The following is a 20,522-nucleotide window of genomic DNA, read 5'->3' on the forward strand; positions in this document are numbered from 1 at the left end:
GCGGCTGCGGAGGACGAGAATCTGAGGGTGACCGCCGGATGGAGTCCTGTTGGGCTCCATCTCTGGAGGAACTTCGCCATTTTCGGTCGAAATCGAACTACTACTCGACTGTTGTTCGGAGAATGAACGTGGGCCCAGTTTGCTGGTGATTAAATGGGCTGTGATGGAAGCTCATTGGGCCTGCAAAATTGTGGATCGATAGGTCTCCACGGACCTCTGTTACATCTTTGTTTATTGGATTAAAGGGCTTTTTTCGATATCCCTTAAATCCTGTTCATCCTGAAATTAGCCTCTCAAATCATTGAAATTGCTATTAGGTTCTTTCAATCTTAAATTATTTAGAAATTAGCCCCTAAAATCGTTGGAACTACTATTAGGTCCTCTAATTCTTAAGTTATTTTCAAATCATTCCCTTCAACTAAGAGTAGAAGCAACAATTGCAGGGATTACCAAGAAATGTCTATAGTTTTGGACCATCAGATCCCGAATTCTCATAAGTTTTTTTCCAATTAATCCATCTAATTTCTACTTTCATTCTCGGTTGGAAGGATTAAATTGGAAATAACTTGAGAACTAGAGGACCTAAAAGTAATTTCAGTGATTTGAGAGACTAATTTAAAAATAACTTAGAATATGAGAGACTTGATTGCAATTTTAATGATTCTAGGAACTACGTTTAAAGTATAAATGATTTATGGGAGTGATGTCGAAAAACCTTAGATAAAACAATAACCTACTTTTGTACCAAAAAAAATTGCTATCTTTGATGATTCATAAATTTTGTCGGCAATTCCATAGAAAAGATCCCACAATTATGTTTTTGGAAGTGTACTTGTAGTATCATATTTGAAGTATAGTGAAAATTGCCCTGCATTACACGAGATTCCAGTGTTTTAGTTGCACCAAATGTTTGACAACTTTACTTCCCATCAGAATATCCCTCATGCGAGCAGGTGGTTCTGACCCTCGTGAGGGGCAAATTTTCATCTTCGCCCTGTGCTTTTTCCATTGGCTAAATACAGTGCTTAAAAAAATAGGGGGTCGTGCTTTGAACGGGGTGCACACTAGTTCAATGAAAAGCAAAAGTAAATAAATAAATAAATATAGTCCCGAGCAACAACCAAATCAGTTACGAAAATAAGCTATTTTAAGGAATCTCGCTCGTAGGAAAAGCTCTCAGAGCTCAATATCAATTAAACATGAACACTCAGTCCTATCAGAATCCCTCTAAGTTTTAATACATTTGATTTAATTATTATATATTTAAAATTAGAAATCATATCTACTCATCTATACTTAAAGAAGGATCTAAATTTTAATATATTTAATTTAGAATTATACGTAAAGAAGGATCCAAGTTTTAATACATTGATTTAGAAATCATATCTACTCCTCTATACTGAAAGAAGGATCTAAGTTTTAACACATTTAGGCCTGTCCATCCGGGCCGGCCCGGGCCGGGCAAAACCGGGGCCTGTACCCGGACCCGGGTACCCCGGGCCGGGGCCGGGTTCCGGGCTGGCCCGGGTGTTTTTTATTTTTTTAAATTTTTTTCCAAATTTTTTTAATTTTATTTAAATTTTAAATTATAAAAAAAAGACAAGAAAAATAATAAAAAACAATAATTTTATTAATTACTTAAAATGACATAAATTACAACTAAAAATGATAAAAACAAATTCTTTATTAATAATTAATAAATTATTTACAAATTACAAGTGCAAATTTATTTTGAAATTAATCGCATCACAATAGATAAGTAAATCCCAACTAGGTTGGTACCTACTCACCTATATCACTATCATTTGTAACTATTTCCAAAATAATTCTTTACAAATTTTAAGCTAAGATATAAAAACTACAATTTATTCTTTATATCTATCTGCTAGTCCTAATTCTTTAAATTTATCTTCAATTCCAGCCATCCGATCGACGCCTTGCGTTCGCTTCTCGTACCTCCACCAATCTTGTAAGCACATCACCGCTTGTACAGTATACAGATCCAAGCATGTCCTGTGATCGTCGATCAAACGTCCTGCTGTGCTGAAGGCGGATTCCGAAGCTACCGTCGAAACCTGCACTGTTAGTAAGTCACGAACCATAGTGGAAAGTATAGGATATAAAACTGATACATATACTTTCCATCATTGCAAAATATCTAAAGCATTTCCTTGACATCTAACTAAAGAAACAGCAAAATATTCATCTATTTCAGAAACCTCCGATGATGACGATTCAAGTCCAGATCCACCAGTTAGCTCAGCTACCATAGCATACCTATCAAAACTTACACTTTTACCTCGAGATGAGCTCGAAGAAACCGAAGCTGTAGACTGTTGTGTAGTTACACCATGTCTAGCTGCATACTCATCATATAAGGTTTGAAAATAATTTCTAATAGCTAAATGATGAGTACTAGCAGTAAGGATGGTTCCATCATCTAAGTCTATAACCTGATTACCATACAAGGATTGTAACAAACTTCGAAGGCCAATATCCTTCAAGCATGGATCAATAAGAACCCCCAAACCAAAAATATGAGGAATAGGCCTAAAATACTTATTAAATTTACTCTCCATTTCAAAAATTATACTTCCAAAAATATCATCCATACGATATTTTGTCGAATACTCTAAATCATCGTTTATTGATAGTTCTTCGGCAAGTTGCCAATTACAACTATTCTCCGATGATTCTTCATCATCAAGATTGATTACAATGGGTACAATGTCATTAAGTACAAAACCACCATCGTAATCAAGCCCAGTTTCGGTATCAGCTTCATCTCCGCTGTCCGTTCCTTGGGCCGGTGATTCAGTATCGGATTCAGCGCCGTATAGAAGGGAATCGGTGAAATAGTTTTCCAATCCCTTAAACGGTTGCTTATCCGCGACCACCGTCTTGACTTCGTTATTCAAGTCTATGTACTTGAGGCATTGATGCAGAGTTGACGGAACTATAAGGTTACCGTGGATCCAAGGTCGACCCAACAGCAAATTATAGGACGTTTCTGCATCAATTACATAACAAGTAACTTCCGATTTTAAATCTCCGATCTGGCACTTGATTCGGATCTTCCCCAAGGGTCTAGACCCGCTGGTGTTGAATCCATAAATCGTAGTGCCAGTGGAGGCTAATTTACTCGTCGGGATTCCGAGATGATGCATCAATCGGAATGGCATTATGCTAACAGCGGAACCCGGATCAACTTGGATCCGGTTGACCATGCTGGAGCCAATGTGCCCGGTGAAGTACAAGGGCCGATCATGCTTCGAGTTCTTTGTTTGCATATCCTCTTTAGTGAAGGAGATGCATGGGAAATGATGCGCCGCTAGGTTGCAATGCTGAGCTGACGGCTCTGGCCCTTCAGGGGATGGCTTGATCCGAGTTAGAAAAGCTTCAGAGTCACTCAAGGCTTCTTGCAGTGCTTTCCTTGTATCCTTGGATAGGCGCAATAACTCGTAAAGGGTTATCCTAGCCGGGATATTGGCTAATTGCGCCATGATGTCGAAATGAGGTGGAGAGTTCGCATTCCCCGGTTTGTCTCTTCCAATCGGATGATTGAATCGAGACTGCCTCGGGTTTTGGGTCTCCTGGCGTAAAGGCTCTTTTCCTTTCTCCTTCTGTTGGACTCTTTCCGCGGCTATAGGCGTCGGGGGAATTGCTGCTATTCCCAGTTCTGCCAACGTCTTGGACGGAGGAGTGTTGGTACCTAATTGCTCAGAAGCATCCGGGTACTTGTAATGATACTAGTTACCGCTCCGAGTTGCAAGGGCTTCCTGTTCATCTTCGGAAAGTGGGAAGGCAGGAATTCTGTCATCGTGTTCATCTTCGGAAAGTGGGAAGGCAGGAATTCTGTCATCGTCCCTTCCTGGAATAGCGGACACCCCATAACAAGATTTACCTTTCCCTTTTGATTTCTTCTTGGAAGAGGTCCCAGTCCACTGTTCATCTTCGATCAGATCTGGATGAACCCAAAGAATCTCGCCATTGGGGGCTGTGTGTGGCATGAGTCCTTTCTGGCGCTGCTTGTGAGGATCATCGTTCACCGTCTTCACTGCTGCTTTTATTACCGGCTCAAGCTGGAACTGGTTCACGGGAAAGGAGCCGAAGCCAATCGTGACTGCATTCGCACCCACTTTCTTCTCCTTTGGCTGCTTCATCGTGATGACCCCGACGTCGATGAGAGCCTGGATCTTGTCCTTAAGAGCATAGCATACCTTGGTGGGGTGGTGCACCGCTCTGTGGAATGCACAGTACTTCGGATCATTAATCCTCTTGGCATCTTCCTGATCCTGAACTGGAGGCAATTTGATTTTATTATTCTCCACGAGGTATTTGAAGATCCCAGGAACTTCGTCCTCTCTGAATGAATAAACTTTCGGGAACTTTGGCTCCGAAGCTTTCGGCCTCGGGGTCTGCTGTTGCCACCTTGGTTGTTGAGGTGCCTTTTGCTGCTGCTGCTGCGGTTGCGCTTGCACCTCGAATGTTTGATTTGCGTTCACAGAGTTCGCATGCGCTTTTCCTTTACCCCTAGGGGTGAAGTTCGGTTGCGGAGCGTTATTTGGTACTTGGCCCCTTTCCGCCTTCTTCCTTTTGATGAATCGTTCGGCTCTTTCCCCTCGCACCTTCAGGTCCTTCCAGGTCTTTGATGGTGCCGTTCCCATAGATTCAAGGATATCTAAGGTGAGATTGTTGTGATAGGTCTCGAGGATGAAATCTTTGCTGACCGGGTCCCTGCAATTCATCGCTTTATTTCGAAACCTTTTCACAACCCGGCCTGGCCCGGATTTCCGGGCCGGGCCGGCGGGTATCTTGGACAGGCCTAAACACATTTAATTATCTTCACTGTTTATTATACATTAAAACGTTGTAGCACGAATAACAACTTCAAACATAAAAGAACGTGTTTGAGTTACTATTTATGTTACAATAAATTACTGTGGTAACTATTTAGATTCTCCATATAAGTACATATATTAGAGTAGGTTTCTCAACTAAACTGATCTAAATCTCTATCTCCTATAATGTCAGTTTTAATCAGTCAAAGGTACAATTCATCAGTCAAGATGTGCCATCACTAGAGAACAAGGGTGAGCTGACGATCCTGCGAAACTTTGTCCCAAACTCCGGTCCCCTCTTTCTCAACCCCACACACACACACGTTAATCATAATTAATAATAATTATAATAATGGTAATAATATTATACTATAGTTTAAGACCCCCAGGAATCACTTCTCTTTTTCAGTTCGAACAGTCACTATTAAATAATCGCACGTGATGGGCCGCAGGAATTGTCGTCATCGTGGGGCCATGGGCCCCTTCGGAGAGTGGGCCACATCGTCCGTGGCAACGATGCCTTAAAAAGGGGGACTGAACAGGGCAGAAGCCGTTATGAGATCCATCTCGCATTTTTAAAATGTCACCTGCTTATTCTCACCACCCCGGTAATTCTAATCTCACAACGGGTTCGTGCGTCAAGTGTTGGAGGTGACCTGTGAACCTGTATCAGCCCATGGTAGGGCTGTTGATTCTACAGGACGATACTAGATGCAGAAAGATGGGTACTAGATAGCTGCTCACGTAGCAAAATTTGTTTCACTATTATTTTATTTTCTTAATAGCTTATTTTGCTAAATAACCGTTATCTCGTAACTATCACTTGCTAATATATACTAACCCGACTAGAAGCAAAAAACTATTTTGTATTTTTAGAAGCAGAAGCGTGAGGTCTTTGCTAGGACAAATTTTGAAAACCTTCCTATTTGAGAAAATAATTGCAAAAATCGACCAATTCACAAAATATTTGTGAAAACCGACCCAGTTTCAGCCCGAAACTTCACGAGACTTGGAAGTGTCGTGAAGTTTTGGAATATATTTTGTCAAAACCGACCCAGTTTCAGCCAGACAGCTGAAACTAGGTCGGTTTTGACAATTTTTTTTAGAATAGGTCGGAATTTGCGATTATTTTCTCAAATAGGATGGTTTTCAAAATTTGTCCCTAATGGCAATCGAAATATTGTGGTAGAACATTCCTTTTGAATTGTTATAAAAAATTTAGGACTTGTCAATGAACCCATACTTTTTGTTTAGATAAATTAATGTGTCAGTTTGGTAGACATGGATCAATTATTACAATATTATTTGCTTGAGTTTATTGTTGATGGTTAGAGTTTGCGGGCTTTTATTTTTTATTTTTGAAAACAAAGATAATCAAATTACCAACTTGGAGTTTATTATCCTGAATTTTTGAGATCAACAAAGTTAGCTATATCACGTATTTATAACAACAATAAGATCTTTATACCAAATTTTTTTTTGGGATTGACAACACATATCCTACTCTGTCGCTTAATTTTGTTAAATATTATCTTCTTCACTAAGTTAGTCATTGTTAAATCATTCTGAACAATTTACAACTAAATCCTCTTAAAATAATCATAAAAAAATATATTAGAAAATTGTTAGATTAAAATATAAGCCACAACCCACACTTAAATATGTAATTTGGGTAAAATGTTTAGACGGAATTTAAGATGCTACTAGAACAATTCATGTTTAATTTCTGTTGACCACAAAATTAATATGTATTTTAGAAAAAAAAACCCGATACCGCTAAGTCAGTCCAGACTTTTAACCCATAAAAAAGGATTCTTAACCTATCAGAACATATTAGAATATAAATATATAGCTCTCAACTCTCACCCTAACTTGATATTTGCGGTGATGATTAGAGCCTTTAAGAAGAATCAACTAAAGCGAGATTACATCTGGGTAAAATAAGTAAAAAAATACTTGTTAGAGCATCTCCAACAGCTTCCCCATCTTCTTGAAATACTCAAATTTGGAGAATATAGAGCTTTTTTTGGTCCAACAGATTCCCCATCTCATTCCCCAAAATAGGGAAGGAGGAGAAAAAATAGGGAGCCTTCCCCAAATCTGCAGCATTCTCCAAATTTTTAGGGAGAGCTTTATTATTGTAATAAATGAGATTTTTCAAAATGGGGAAGCTGTTGGAGTTGGTGTAAAAATAATTTGGAGAATATGACTTTTGTTTCTCCATTTTGAAGAAAATTTTGGGGAAGCTGTTGGAGATGCTCTTATCGGAGTCAATTTGATGTCTCTTAACGCAGTCAAAATATCTTCTTGCGAGAGTAAATGCTCGTGGAAGTCACCCAAAATCCAACGGGTCCGACCCAAATTCAACGAGGCAACCAGCTTTTATTCTCTCCTCCGAGAGTAACCATATCCATTAACCTCCTGTGAGTAAAATATTAAAAATGAGAGAGAGAGAGAGGGAACGTGAGCACAGAATTATATAACTCTTCCTCTGTCACCATGCTCAAAAGATTCCTCTTTTACGGTGCAAAAGTTTACCTTTTTCCGATGTGGGATTATTCCTTCTTTTAACCCACAACCTTGGATTTTACTCCTCAATCACCCCTTTTATCTTTCCACTAGTACTAAGCAATGCATGAGCTCTTTCCTTCTGTTTTCTCTGGGAACTGTGTCTCTGTTCCCTTTGATAGTCCCATCTTAGATACATAGGTAGCTCGCTAGATCTTGAATCTTCTGGCTGCTGCAATTTCAGGTCAGTTTTCATCATTTACATGGATAGCTTGTTGCTTTTAAAGTAACCCATTTGGGTTTTTGAGCTGAAACTTAAACTCCATAATAATTCACAGGTTTATCGACAGATTGCGTCAAATATATAGGGACAAATTGGGAGACCAAAGAGCAATGGAGCTTTAATCTCAGGCGAGTTCTTCATCCTTTACGATGAGAAAATTGTGGTTTCTAAAAGTTTTTGGATATTGGAGTTAATAGTACATTTGAGTTTTTGAGTTGAAGCTTTTTTACTTCATATAACCAGACATTTTTTTCAACAGATTCCATCTGGGTTTGTTCTGAGTGTCCTAAAGAAAGGAAAAAAAAAAAATGAGGCCTGCAATGAATGATAAAGGAGGTTACAATCAGAGCTTGGCTCAATCACACCAAAGTAGTAACTCCTGCAACTCTGAGTTCCATAAATCAAACAACACAAACAAGAAAATCCTAGGATCCAGATCTAAACCAACTCCTTCAAAATGGGATGATGCCCAGAAATGGCTCGCCGGGTTATCAGGCGCAGGAGATCACAGTCACAGCAAGAACAAGCCGAGAAACTCCAACGCCGATGACCGGAGACTCCTAAACTCAGCCTCCCAAAGGGCTAGAGAATCCACTAGCAGCACGGATGTCGGTTTGCATGAAGACATAGTACTGACGATTGGTAACGTGCAAGATGAAGGGGAAACCAAGAACATTGACAGTAATGAAGCATTGTGGAGGATGAGCAAGCCTGAATCTCCGGTGGAGGTTAAATCAGTTTGTTTGAGGGATGTGGGTACTGAGATGACACCGCTAGCGAGCCAAGAGCCTTCGAGGACTGGGACTCCGATTAGGGCGACCACTCCTGCATTGACGAGCCCTATTGATTCTACGGCTTCGAGTCCTGGGAGGGGCCGGAACCAATCTAATGAGGGGTATCAATTGGGGGTGAATCATTTGGAGAGGAATACTGAGGTGGTGGTTTTTAATAGAGGAGGAGATGAAGTTGGACGAAATGTGGTATCGAGCAATGGTGCTATCGTGCAGGTTAAGACCCCGAGTTCATTGGAAAATCGAGCATTGGCGTGGGATGAGGCGGAGCGTGCTAAATACATGGCAAGGTAAATTGATATTATCTCTGGTTCAAATCATTTGTGCAGCTGAGAGCTCAATAAAGTTTGATGTTTATCTGTATAAGTGACCGCAGTAGTTTGAAAAAAAAAATCAAATAACTAGAGGTTTATGATTATACACACTCCCATCGGTTTTTAACAAATGAACTAGCACGAGAACCTTTAGCAAATGTGTTTCGCAAGTCGTCCTCTGCATCGTCATTTTCCTTAAACCTGTCAGTTCCCTGTGGCAAATTTTCGTTGTAAGATAAATAATCCTTGTAGGAGTTCATTGAAAATGTTCTTCCCACTGAGTTTGCTTTGTGCTTCCAGGTACAAGCGTGAAGAGGTGAAAATACAGGCCTGGGAAAATCATGAGAAAAGGAAAGCTGAAATGGAGATGAAGAGGATGGAGGTACACAAGTGCATAAATTATCCTCTACTTTGTTCATTTAATTCACGTTTCTATGGTTTCTTTGTTTGGACCACACTTACGGGCCAATGTGATTGAGCACAACAGAAGGGATGAAACCAGAATTCAATTCAAGCTTTGGTTGTGCACTGCAAACTTCGTTTATTTTGCCGAGAAAGTTGAGAAAGACGGCAGTTTTGTAGCAATAAGATTAGGTGCCAAATGGTATTAGAGATTGAAAAGACAAAGACGAACGTAAGCTAATCAATATCACACCAAGCAGGTAGGTAGAATGGCGTATCAAATTTTAAATGAGTTCCGCAAATGACTCAGGACTGAAACTTACCTATATGTCGCCCAAAAATCAAAGGCCATATTTGCGTGCACATGAAAGTTAGATCATGTCTGTTGTCATTAAGGAAATCCATTTTAGGCCCATTTGGAACCAAATAATTAGATCAGAGAGGAAGTGAATGTCCCCTTTATACTATTTGTTGCTTGGCCCTGTTCTTGGCTAATTCAGGAAGACCAATAGTTGTCCTTTAGCTTAGGCTTGTAGGGGCTAATTCTGGTTCAGGGCTAGTTCTAAGTTCGTCGACAAGGACTCGAGATTCTTTTGATTTGTCTAAGGAGTGAATCAGTCCTCAATTATTTCCTCGTTCTTCTATATGGAATATGCCATGCGATGCAGAAAGAAAGGAGATGAATCAACTGATATATATAGCTGTGGTCATGTGACTGGCTCTTCTTTGCCTTGAGCATGTATAATCCTCTTGATTCATGATATGATGTATAACAATAGAGGTGAGCATTTGGTCAGTTAGGTTCCCTTCAGTTTCCCCCAATTTTGGGGTAAACTGAAAACTACCAAACTGAACAAAAAGGAAATTTACACGCATAGTAATTACTCGCTCCCTCACTATTTTTCTGATGTGGGACTAAATTAGGTGTTCCATCCATTTCAACAATCTTACCTCCTTAATTAGGTGTTCCATCCATTTCGAGACGCAAACTTGATAATTACACTAAAGTGTGATTGGAAGAAAATAGGCAAGAGAATTACCTCATTTTTTGATACAACATTCAACTAGGTTGGTTTAACATTGATCACAAAAGAGAATTCAAATGTTATTACTATGTAGAAGAAAATCCACACCTGCATTAATTGCCAATAGACCATCATACTATCACCCAATTGCAGATTGACCCCCTGATTGTTGCAGATAGACCCCTGCAACCAAGTGAGGATTTTGCGTAATTTTTTTTGACTCTTTTGCCCTAAAAAGGTCTATTTTCTGAAATACAATTCTCTCTTTCTTTGACGGGCAAAAGTCAAAAAAAAAAAATCATTTAGGGGATATATCTGCAGCAATACAACCACATACAACTACATGGGGTCTATCTGCAACTAACCCTGGGCTCTATCCGCAATTAACCCTTGTAGATAATGAAACGTTAGGTGACAAACTCGCAATTTTCTTTGTTCACAGGAGAAATCATGAAAAATAGTGGAATTTCTTCCTTATAGCTTGTAAATGTGACCATTTTGATTCAACACCACAAAGAATCATCAATACATGTATATATACTGATCCATATTAACTGACCGATATGCCTTATTTGGAGTAGAATATTGTAACACTAACAATAATTTTGCAGAACTAATAAATTGTTGCCAGATATCAGCAAACTTATATATATACATGCACACAGAGCTTAGTTGCTGAGATGATATGAAGTGTGTTACTTTGTGCTGAATTATGTTACCAGCAGCCGTACTCACAAATGACTTTCATTCAGGTGAAAGCTGAGAGAATGAAATCCCGGGCACAAGAAAAACTGGCGAACAAATTAGCAGCAACAAGGAGAATAGCGGAGGAGAAGCGAGCAAATGCTGAAGCCAAACTGAATGAGCAAGCTGCAAGAACTGCAGAGAGAGCAGATTATATTCGAAGAACGGGTCATTTACCATTCAACTTCAATATCTCCATGAAGCTTCCCTCATTATGTGGATAACAACCATTTTGCACATCTCATTTAGCTTTATCTCTTCAAAATCTTTTAGGGTTGTTTTTATATTCATTTCTTGTTTCTATGTTTAGCAGTAATAGGAGCGACTTAGATTGGTATTTCATTCAGAGAATTATGCTTCCAGATGTATTTTTTCCCAAGTATGGTTTCTGCTTTGATACTAATTTGTGATTCAGAGGAATGGACACTGAATTAATTATTTACTGTATGGATGTATACATGTCTTAGGATGAAATGATGTTGACCTTTTTTTCTTTCTCTTTTTTTTCTTTTTTTTTGGAAACTGGATCACAATTGTTGTGCGTAGCGGAACTCGACAGACAAAAGTGCATGACAAGCAAGATAGATCACAACCACACAAGCAACCACAAATCACAGCAAGACAAACAAGTTTTACGTGGTTCGGAAAGTTGCCTACGTCTACGGGGTAAGGAGGGAGGAGTATTTACTATTAGAGATAAAGGGAATTACAAATAGGGTTACAAATTTCACCAAAACCCTCAAACAAAGCTCTCTAGATCTCTCACAAATCCTCCCACAAAGGATGCAATAAACTCTCTCAAAGACTGCTCAAAATCGTCCTTGCATAACCTTAAAAAACATGTTTAGAGTTATATATCAACTCATAATGAAACGGATCAGAAAACAGAATTAGGCCCAAACCTGCTACGCGGTCGACCGCTGAACCCATCGTGCGGCCCCCCGCCGAACCCATCGTACGGTCGACCGCCAAAAGTCCAGAGATCAAATCACCTATAGGGTTTTGGCGCGGTCGACCACAGAACCCATCGCGATCGATCGCCAAAAGTCCAGAGACCAACCCTGTCATGTGCACGTTCACGGTCGACCGCCGCGCCATGTGCGGTCGACCGTGAAGCTTCCAAAACGCCTCCTGATTGTTTTCTCCTGAGCTTCTTCGTCTTTTCTATAATTCTCCACCTCGACAAACGTTTTACTAAAAACTGAGCCGACACCAATACCAACCAAACGTCCTACTTGTTGCGTCTAGGACGTCATGGAATCAATCCATGATAACAGACTCAATCCACAACAAGTCAGGAACCAAAACGAGAGTTCAAACAATCCTCCCCCATCGAAATCAACTAATCCAACCGAATGCATCTAAAAGATTGCCTACGTATCCTCTTGTCCAAGGAATCAAGCCTCACGTAGTTCACCCAACTAGCCTCCAAATGCTTCAACATCGAAGAATGATTAATAGCTCCAAACAGTGACCAAATTTAACACCTGAAACAACTTTGGTCAACATATCTGCAGAGTTATCCTTTGTGTGGACCTTCTCCAACATGACATCTTCATCATCCAACACATCACGAACAAAGTAAAATCTGACATCAATGTGCTTCGTGCGTACATAATAAACTTGGTTCTTTGCCAAATAGATAGCCGACATGCTATCACAATGTACCCAAATGATCTCCTATACAATTCCCAAGTCCTCCAACAATCCATACAATCACAAAGCCTCTTTCACAGCTTCACTTCAGAGGCGGTATAGTATTTTTCTTTTATTGCATTCCACATGTCCTTGGAAGTCTTATAAGCTTCAAAAACTTTGATTAAGTTATCTTCTATGAACATGAGCATAAGGCTTTTCGTCTTTTTATCTTTTGACTTCCACGTGTCCATGAAACTCTTATAAGTTTCAAAAACCTTGATTAAATTATCTTTCATGAACATGAGCATAAGGCTTTTCATCTTTTTATCTTTTGATTTTATGCAAGAGTAGTTGAATGTTAACTTCAGAGGCGGTGTCGTATTTTTCTTTTATTGCATTCCACATGTCCATTAAAGTCTTATAAGCTTCAAAAACTTTGATTGAATTATCTTCTATGAACATGAGCATAAGGCTTTTCGCCTTTTTATCTTTTGACTTCCACATGTCTATGAAAGTCTTATAAGTTTTAAAAAATTTGGTTAAATTATCTTCCATGAACATGAGCATAAGGCTTTTTGCCTTTTTTTTCTTTCGATTTTATGCAAGAGTAGTTGAATGTTAACTTCAGTGACGGTGTCATATTTTTCTTTTATTGCATTCTATATGTCCATGGAAGTCTTATAAGTTTCAAAAACTTTGATTAAATTATCTTCCATGAACATGAGCATAAGGCTTTTCGCCTTTTTATCTTTCAACTTTCACTGTTTAAACCATTTTTTTCTTTAGGTGTTGATTTATCAGTAAGGGTTGGAGCAGTGGTTTCGATTACATCATTAATATTGTCATGAATAAGAGCATATCCTATTTTTCTATGTCACATATCATAATTATTACCATTAAATTTGTCAATTTTTTCTAGTTCTGATAGAACGAGTTTGCTAGCCATTTGGTAGAAAACTAAAACTAAATTCAATTTTAAAATATGTATAAGTTTGATATATTGATAATTATACTAAGAATAAAGTTAGATAAATAAATAAATAAATTAAAATGAACTAAATTTTTGTGAGTTGAGAAACGAAGCTCCAATTTGAGCGAGATTGTCACTCAGTGGTGTTGATTGGATCAACACTTGTCGAAGGTTCGGCATCGTTTCTGATTGGATTTGGAGATGATCAACTTGAAACAGCCGGGCCAGCAAACAACACTAATCACCCAAGGCCCAACTAGAAGGCCTAACACGTTTGTTTCTAAAATCCAACTTGGATTGGGTGTGGCAGCATACAACACTCAAGGCTTTGAGAAATAAAAAATGGGTTGTTTACTAGTCAGTAGTCACGAGGCTGTAGGTGTAGGCTGGATGAGGGGCGGATCTGAGCAATAGGATTATAAATGCAGAGTTTTGAACAACTAGGCCCAATAAGCTAGTAAACAATAGAAAGGCTAGTAAACAATAGGGTTGAACTAGCTATGAACAAAAAAAAGGCTAGTTGCAGAGTATTTGAGACATGACTATGACCGAAGGATCTTGAATGCTTCATTTTCTTCTTCAACTGAATGCTTTTTCTTCTTCTTCTTCAACAGAGAGTGCTTCTTCTTCAAGAACTAGAAAAATGGAGAGAGAAACTACTGTTGCGCGCAGCGAAAATTTCGGCAGCACTTCGACAGCACAACAAGAGAGTCAGATCGTAATAAGAATTCCCGTCTCACCAATGAAACAAGAATCTGAAGCGAATATCTTAACAAAGTGAGATATCGACCCTTCCTCTCATCAGTTCTAGGATTGACCTGTCGAAGGATCCTAAAAGGTATTACAAATCACACAAAAGCAGTACAACCAATTTTTATGTGGTTCGGCAAATTGCCTACGTCCACGGGGCAAGGAGGGAGGAGATCTACTAATAGAGGGAGAGAATACAACTAGGATTTACAATCACTCATAACCTAAACCATCAAACAAACTCTCAATTCACTCACAATATCTCTCTACAAAAGGATACAAAAACCCAACTTTTCTTTTGTCTTTGCACTCCTACAGCCGCCACAAAACTCCGTGCTCTTGCTTCTGTTCCGTGCTCTTGCTTCTGTTCTGCAGCCGCACAAAAACCAAATTCCTTTGCCTGTAGCCGCAAAAAGAGAAAAAAAAAACAAAGCAAAGCTCCCGCAATCAAACCTCCTACTCTAAAAACCCTAGGAACATTGTTCCTTTATATAGCCTCCTGATAGCAACTTAAACAATCGGGTGGGCCTTGGGCCTTCGTTCACGTCCGCGTCCATAATTCTCCACCTCGGTGAAGTTTTCTCAAAACTGAGCCGACATAAAAGCAACCAAATGTCCCACTTGTTGTGTGTAGTACGCCGTGAAACAATTCACGACAACGGACTCAATCGACAACAAGTCGAGAACCTGAACGAGAGTCCAAACAATCTCACCCCCATCAACTAATCCAAACCGGCTGCATCTGAAAGACTGCTTACGTATCTTCTTGCCCAAGGAATCAAACCGAACATAGTTCACCCAAATGGTCGCCAACAGCCTCAACAATCACGAATATGCAACAAGTTTCGACAATGATCAAACTTGTTACTCGGAACCACCTTAGTGAGCATATCCACTGGATTATCCTTCGTGTGGACTTTCACAATTTCCACATCGCCATCTTCAAGAACATCCCGAACGAAGTGATAGCGAACATTAATGTGCTTCGTCCGCGCATGAAAAACCTGATTCTTCGCCAAATAGATAGCACTCATGCTATCACAATGAATAGTGACGGACCTCTGCGATATACCAAGTTCCTCCAAAAGTCTTCGAAGCCAAATAGCCTCCTTCACAGCCTCTGTAACTGTCATATACTCTGTCTCCGTCGTAGACAAAACCACCGTCGACTGTAAGGTGCTTCTCCAACACACCGGCGCACGGGTCAAAGTAAACACATATCCCGTCGTAGACCGGTGTTTATCCAAATCCCCGGCATAATCCGAATCAACATAGCTAATGCATGACTGCCCACCTGTAGTGTCCCGCTCATAAACTAAACCAACATTGAGCGTACCTCGAATGTACCTCAAAATCCATCTCACAGCGTCCCAATGACCCACTCCTGGATCGTGCATGTATCTCGAAATCATGCTCACCGCCTGTGATAAATCCGGTCTCGTACATATCATTGCATACATCAAGCTCCCAACCGTACTCGCATATGGAGTCTTCGACATCAACTCTCGATCTTTAACTGACTTCGGTGAAAGACCAGCTGAAAGCTTCAAATGGGCTCCTAATGGTACACTAACTGGCTTCGTATCCATGCTAACATGGAATCGCTGTAGAACCTTCTTCAAATAAGCCACATGTGTCAAACAAATTATGCCATTCTTCTTGTCTCTGCCGATCTCCATTCCCAAAATGAGTTTGGCCTCACCCAAGTCCTTCATCTTAAACTCATTTGAAAGCTGAACTTTCAACTCATCTATAGCCGACCTGGAAATAGAGGCAACTAACATGTCATCGACATAGAGCAACAAATAGATGTACGTGTTTTCGTCGAAAGTTGCCTTCATCATTGATTTCATTAAACTTCAAACGTTACAAATGAATTCAAACAACAAAGAAATAAAGTTACAACTTTATTAAAAATAAACACAAGATCCGTTCGTCGTCTCTTGCTTGCGTGGGTCTTTAGCCTGTGACGGGGACGTCGATATCCGTGGACTACCTGGCAATCAGATCTAGAAACTTGAAGTGCCTATCTCGATAAAAGCGAGATATTTTCTCTTCTTAGTATTACCACAACGGGATAATACTAAGGATCAGGTACGGGTGATGTAGATCTGACGAAGAAACTCTCTTGCGTTGAAGTGCTCGATCACTCTTCACTCCGGCAGGGCTTCGCCAATTCTCCAAAATTCCATCTCTGAAAAAATAAGGCCTAAGGCTTGTATTTATAGGCATGAGGGGTTGCGGAGTGGTTAAAACCACTTAAATGGCCCGAATCCGCGCTGAGACACCCTAGGGGTGTCTTGGCTTGGCCGAGACACCCTTGGGGTGTCTCGGCTTGGCCGAGACACCCTCTGACGAAGAATTCTATCAGTTCCAATGGTTAGATTATCTGTAGAATGAACGAGACACGAAGGGCGTTGTTCCTTTTGTAAACATCGCGGGGTTCTCGATTAGCCTGTGTCTTCGTTATTCCGAAATCCTATCAGTTCACGTAGTTCGTCGGTTCACTTCAAGCGTTCACCGGCATCAGTCAAACTCCTGTGAACCAGATAGTGATGTTCATTGTCGTTCCTTAACACTGAGCTGTTCGTGGAGACCTATAGGTAATTTTCGATGCCTACAGATACCCCCTCCAAAGCGTTCCAGACTCATTTCTTTTATAGAGGAGGCTGGAATACTTTGGATGTGATTGATCCAGCCTTCAGTCAGCGTAAAGGACCTGTAGTTAGCTTCAACTCTTGGCCCCTTCGATTTTCGGTCTATTCGATGCTTTGACGAATAACTGAAGTTCTTCCGGCGCTGCGTTTATCGCCTGGCCGTCGTCGGAATCTCGAGTCTACAGCTGATGAATTGAGTTTGGCTCGTGTCATTGAGTTGACTTTAAACTGACTACCTCCGTCATATTGTGTTGACTTAGGGTTTCAGATCACCGTATGTTGACTTTTTGTCGCAACGCGTTGAGTGGCGTTGACCTAGGGTCACGCGTTGACCGGCGTTAACCTAGGGTTACGCGTTGACCTAGGGTTACGCGTTGACCGGCGTTGACCTTAGGGTTTCGAACGTCAAGCTTTGACTTTTTTGGTCGCAACGCGTTGACTGGCGTTGACCTAGGTTTACGCGTTGACCGGCGTTGACCCTAGGGTTTCGAACGTCGAATGTTGACTTTTTGGTCGCAACGCGTTGACTAGCGTTAACCTAGGGTTACGCGTTGACCGGCGTTGACCCTAGGGTTTCGAACGTCAAGCTTTGATTTTTTTTGGTCGCAACGCGTTGACTGGCGTTGACCAAGGTTTACGCGTTGACCGGCGTTGACCCTAGGGTTTCGAACGTCGAATGTTGACTTTTTGGTTGCAACACGTTGACTGGCGTTGACCTAGGATTGTGCGTTGACCGGCGTTGCCCCTAGGGTTTCGAATCGTTCGGTGTTGATTAGTATGGATCTTGTCGAAATATCCAACACCCGACGAAAAGTAGGCGAATTCGGACTTCAAAAAGGGTTCGAGGGGGCTCGAATTGGGTTGAGGCACCCAAGGGTGTCTCAACTTGGCCGAGACACCCTTGGGGTGTCTCGGTTTGGCCGAGACACCCTTGGGGTGTCTTGGCCAAAACCGAGACCTTCCCCCCCCTTTTTTCTTTTGTTGTTTCCTCTTTTGTTTTCTTTCTTGTTTTGATTTTATTTCCTATTTTGTTTCAATTTTGTTTCCCCTTTTGTTTTTCCCCTTTCTTTCCATATTTTCAAAAGAGATTCCCTTTTCCCTCTCAAACTCTTTCTTCCTCCTTCTACCCCTCCACCATTGTTTCCTTCTAAAGACTCCCAAACTTATACAAAAATTTTGGATTTTTTGTTCCCCTCTTGGCCGAAATTAATCTCTCCTCCAAGCTAGGGTTTCATCATCTTCAACCTCAAGGAAAACTTCTTGATTTGGTAAGTTCCCCTTCACAACTCTTTTCTTTTTTTTTTAAGAAAGGTTGTAACTTTTTGCTTGTAATGGGGATACAACATGAACCCACATGCCAAGATCATAACTTTTTATTCTAATGACGATGGGTTGTGAGTATGAACCGAAATTTGGGGTTTTTATGCAAACTTGCAATATAGCCGAAATTGAGGGGCTTTTGCAAAAGAGGGCTGAAATTTGTAGGGGCCTTTACGCAAAATGGGACTGAAATTTTGAGGCTTGGACTTTAGACCCACTTGGCCACAACTTTGAGGGGTGTTTCATGCAAAAAGACCGCAAATTATTGAGGGTTTTATGTGCAAATATGGGCCGAAATTCTTTTGGGGGCTTATTTGTAAAATTGACCGGAGAATTGAGGTGGTGTTCATGTAATAAAGGACTGAAATTAGGATTTGGATTATATGTCCATTTGATCGAAAATTTGAGGGGTGCTTTATGCAAGAGGACCAAAAGTTGTTGGATAATCGAGTCACGAGACCAACTAACAGAGCTGATGCATCAATGACTCGCACTTATAGAATTTTTGGCAAATTTTCAGCCATCAACGGGTTTGATGAGCCTTTACCGACTACCGTTTGAGGCGGGCTAGCATGCAGATTGTTTAGATCCGTTCTGCACATAACGTTGTGCTAAAAGAGTTAACTCTTTTAGTGCTACGACAATGAATACGTAGACTTCATCTTTCTCACAGGAATAGACTACCCGGCAACGCGTGTTAGGCGCTGACTTATCCTTACTTAGGATTCAGGATAAAAAATCCCCAGACTCGGATTCTGGTGTCTTCTTCAATCGGTAAAAGACTAAACCGGCAACGCGTGTTAGGCGTTGACTTATCCCTACTTAGGTTTCGGGATAAAATTCCCCATGCGTGTGAGGCACGGATTATGGTGTTATTAATAACAACCTGCCACAATGTTGAATATGTGGTCTTTTGTCTTTTTTACGGTCAAAGACTAACCGGCAACGCGTGTTAGGCGTTGGCTTATCCCTGCTTAGGCTTCGGGATAAAATACCCCAGACTGGATTCTGATGTCTTTTTCAATCGGTGAAAGACTAAACCAGCAATGTGTATTAGACATAGACTTTGGGATTTTTGACAAACCCCCAGCCTTCAACGGGTTTGATGTGCCTTTACCGATTACCGTTTGAAATCGGGCTAGCATGCGGATTGTCTGAATCCGTTCCGCATGTAACGTTGTGCTAAGAGAGTGAATTCTCTGAGACTTTGTGCTATGATTTTGAATACATAGGCTTCGCTTTTGTTACGGGAACAGGCTACCCGGCAACACGTGTTAGGTGTTGACTCGTCCCTATTTAGGCTTCGGGATAAAATTCCCCAAGTTTAGACCTTGGTGTCTTATTCAATCGGTGAAAGACTAAACCGGTGACGCGTGTTAGGCGTAGACTTATCTCTATTTAGGAGTTGAGATAAAATTCCCCGTGCACAAAGTACCCGGATTGGAAATTGAAAATTGTGTCTTTTCTCAGGGTAAAGACGGACTGGAAAATAGAAGAGGAAGAATTTTATATTCTATTTCCCGGCACTGAAGAGGAAGAATTTTATATTCTATCTCCAGTTGGAAAGGAAACTCAAGGTGGGATCTCCACCCCCAGAATCCGAAATGATGAAACTAAGAGTGTGATATCCACTCCGAGAATCGGAAAGATTCAAATGACCCTAACTTTTATAGGATTGGTCATTCGATCCAAAAAAGAGTCCCTCGTTTATTGAGGGGAAATTTCGATTTCGACCCTAACTTTTATAGGTTTGGCTGAAAAAGGAAAAGATGGAAGTCTTTCATTTATCGATAAAGAATGACTCGGTCTTAGTCTCAACTATCTGTAGGTTTGACTAAGTGAGATTGGGAACAATCCTAACTTTTATAGATTTGATTGCTCAAATTTTTGAAAGTGGACCTCTCGTTCATGGAAGGAATCGAGAGGGGACTTTGGTTATGGCCCTAACTATAGGAAGGTTTGACCAGGTAGACAGTGAGAGTGGGAGTACAAATCACAGTGGGGGTTTAGTGTTTATCACTTTGTTCGTAATTATTGGGTTATCCCTAAGAAAATTACATATAGCATTCTTCTGGGAACTTCCCATTACATGTGGAATACAGGTAGCAAAGAAAGTGCCAACTCGTATTATCACTCAAAGGAAGACTTTAATGCTAGGTGTTAGGACCTAACATGTTGAGTCTGAGAAATGCCAATGACTGGCAGATGGAAATGTTGGTGGATCCAGCGTCAATTAGTTTGATCAGCAGATGGTTTGGTGAGGAAAGATTAACCTATCA

General features: G+C 40.5%; 1 protein-coding gene across 2 annotated transcripts; it reads left to right on the plus strand.

The window, feature by feature from the left end:
• LOC109836638 (uncharacterized protein At3g61260-like) lies at positions 7,301-11,378 on the plus strand. 2 transcript variants are annotated; one of them, XM_020404610.1, is made up of 5 exons: positions 7,301-7,593; positions 7,700-7,760; positions 7,892-8,713; positions 9,038-9,119; positions 10,917-11,378. In XM_020404610.1, exons 3-5 carry the CDS (start codon positions 7,941-7,943, stop codon positions 11,130-11,132), a joined length of 1,071 nt encoding a protein of 356 aa, XP_020260199.1. In that variant the 5' UTR covers positions 7,301-7,593; positions 7,700-7,760; positions 7,892-7,940; the 3' UTR covers positions 11,133-11,378. The 2 variants fall into 2 exon arrangements, with proteins under 2 accessions (XP_020260199.1, XP_020260198.1); XM_020404609.1 differs by having other exon boundaries at positions 7,302-7,593; positions 7,688-7,760.

The sequence above is a fragment of the Asparagus officinalis genome, chromosome 4 (genome assembly GCF_001876935.1).
Source record: "Asparagus officinalis chromosome 4, Aspof.V1, whole genome shotgun sequence".
Taxonomy (NCBI): Eukaryota; Viridiplantae; Streptophyta; class Magnoliopsida; order Asparagales; family Asparagaceae; genus Asparagus; species Asparagus officinalis.

Coding starts and splice junctions, on each gene's coding strand:
- LOC109836638 (XM_020404610.1), top strand. CDS start 7,941: ATGAGGCCTGCAATGAATGATAAAGGAGGTTACAATCAGAGCTTGGCT. Junction 8,714..9,037: donor CGTGCTAAATACATGGCAAG/GTAAATTGATAT, acceptor TTGTGCTTCCAG/GTACAAGCGTGAAGAGGTGA. Junction 9,120..10,916: donor TGGAGATGAAGAGGATGGAG/GTACACAAGTGC, acceptor ACTTTCATTCAG/GTGAAAGCTGAGAGAATGAA.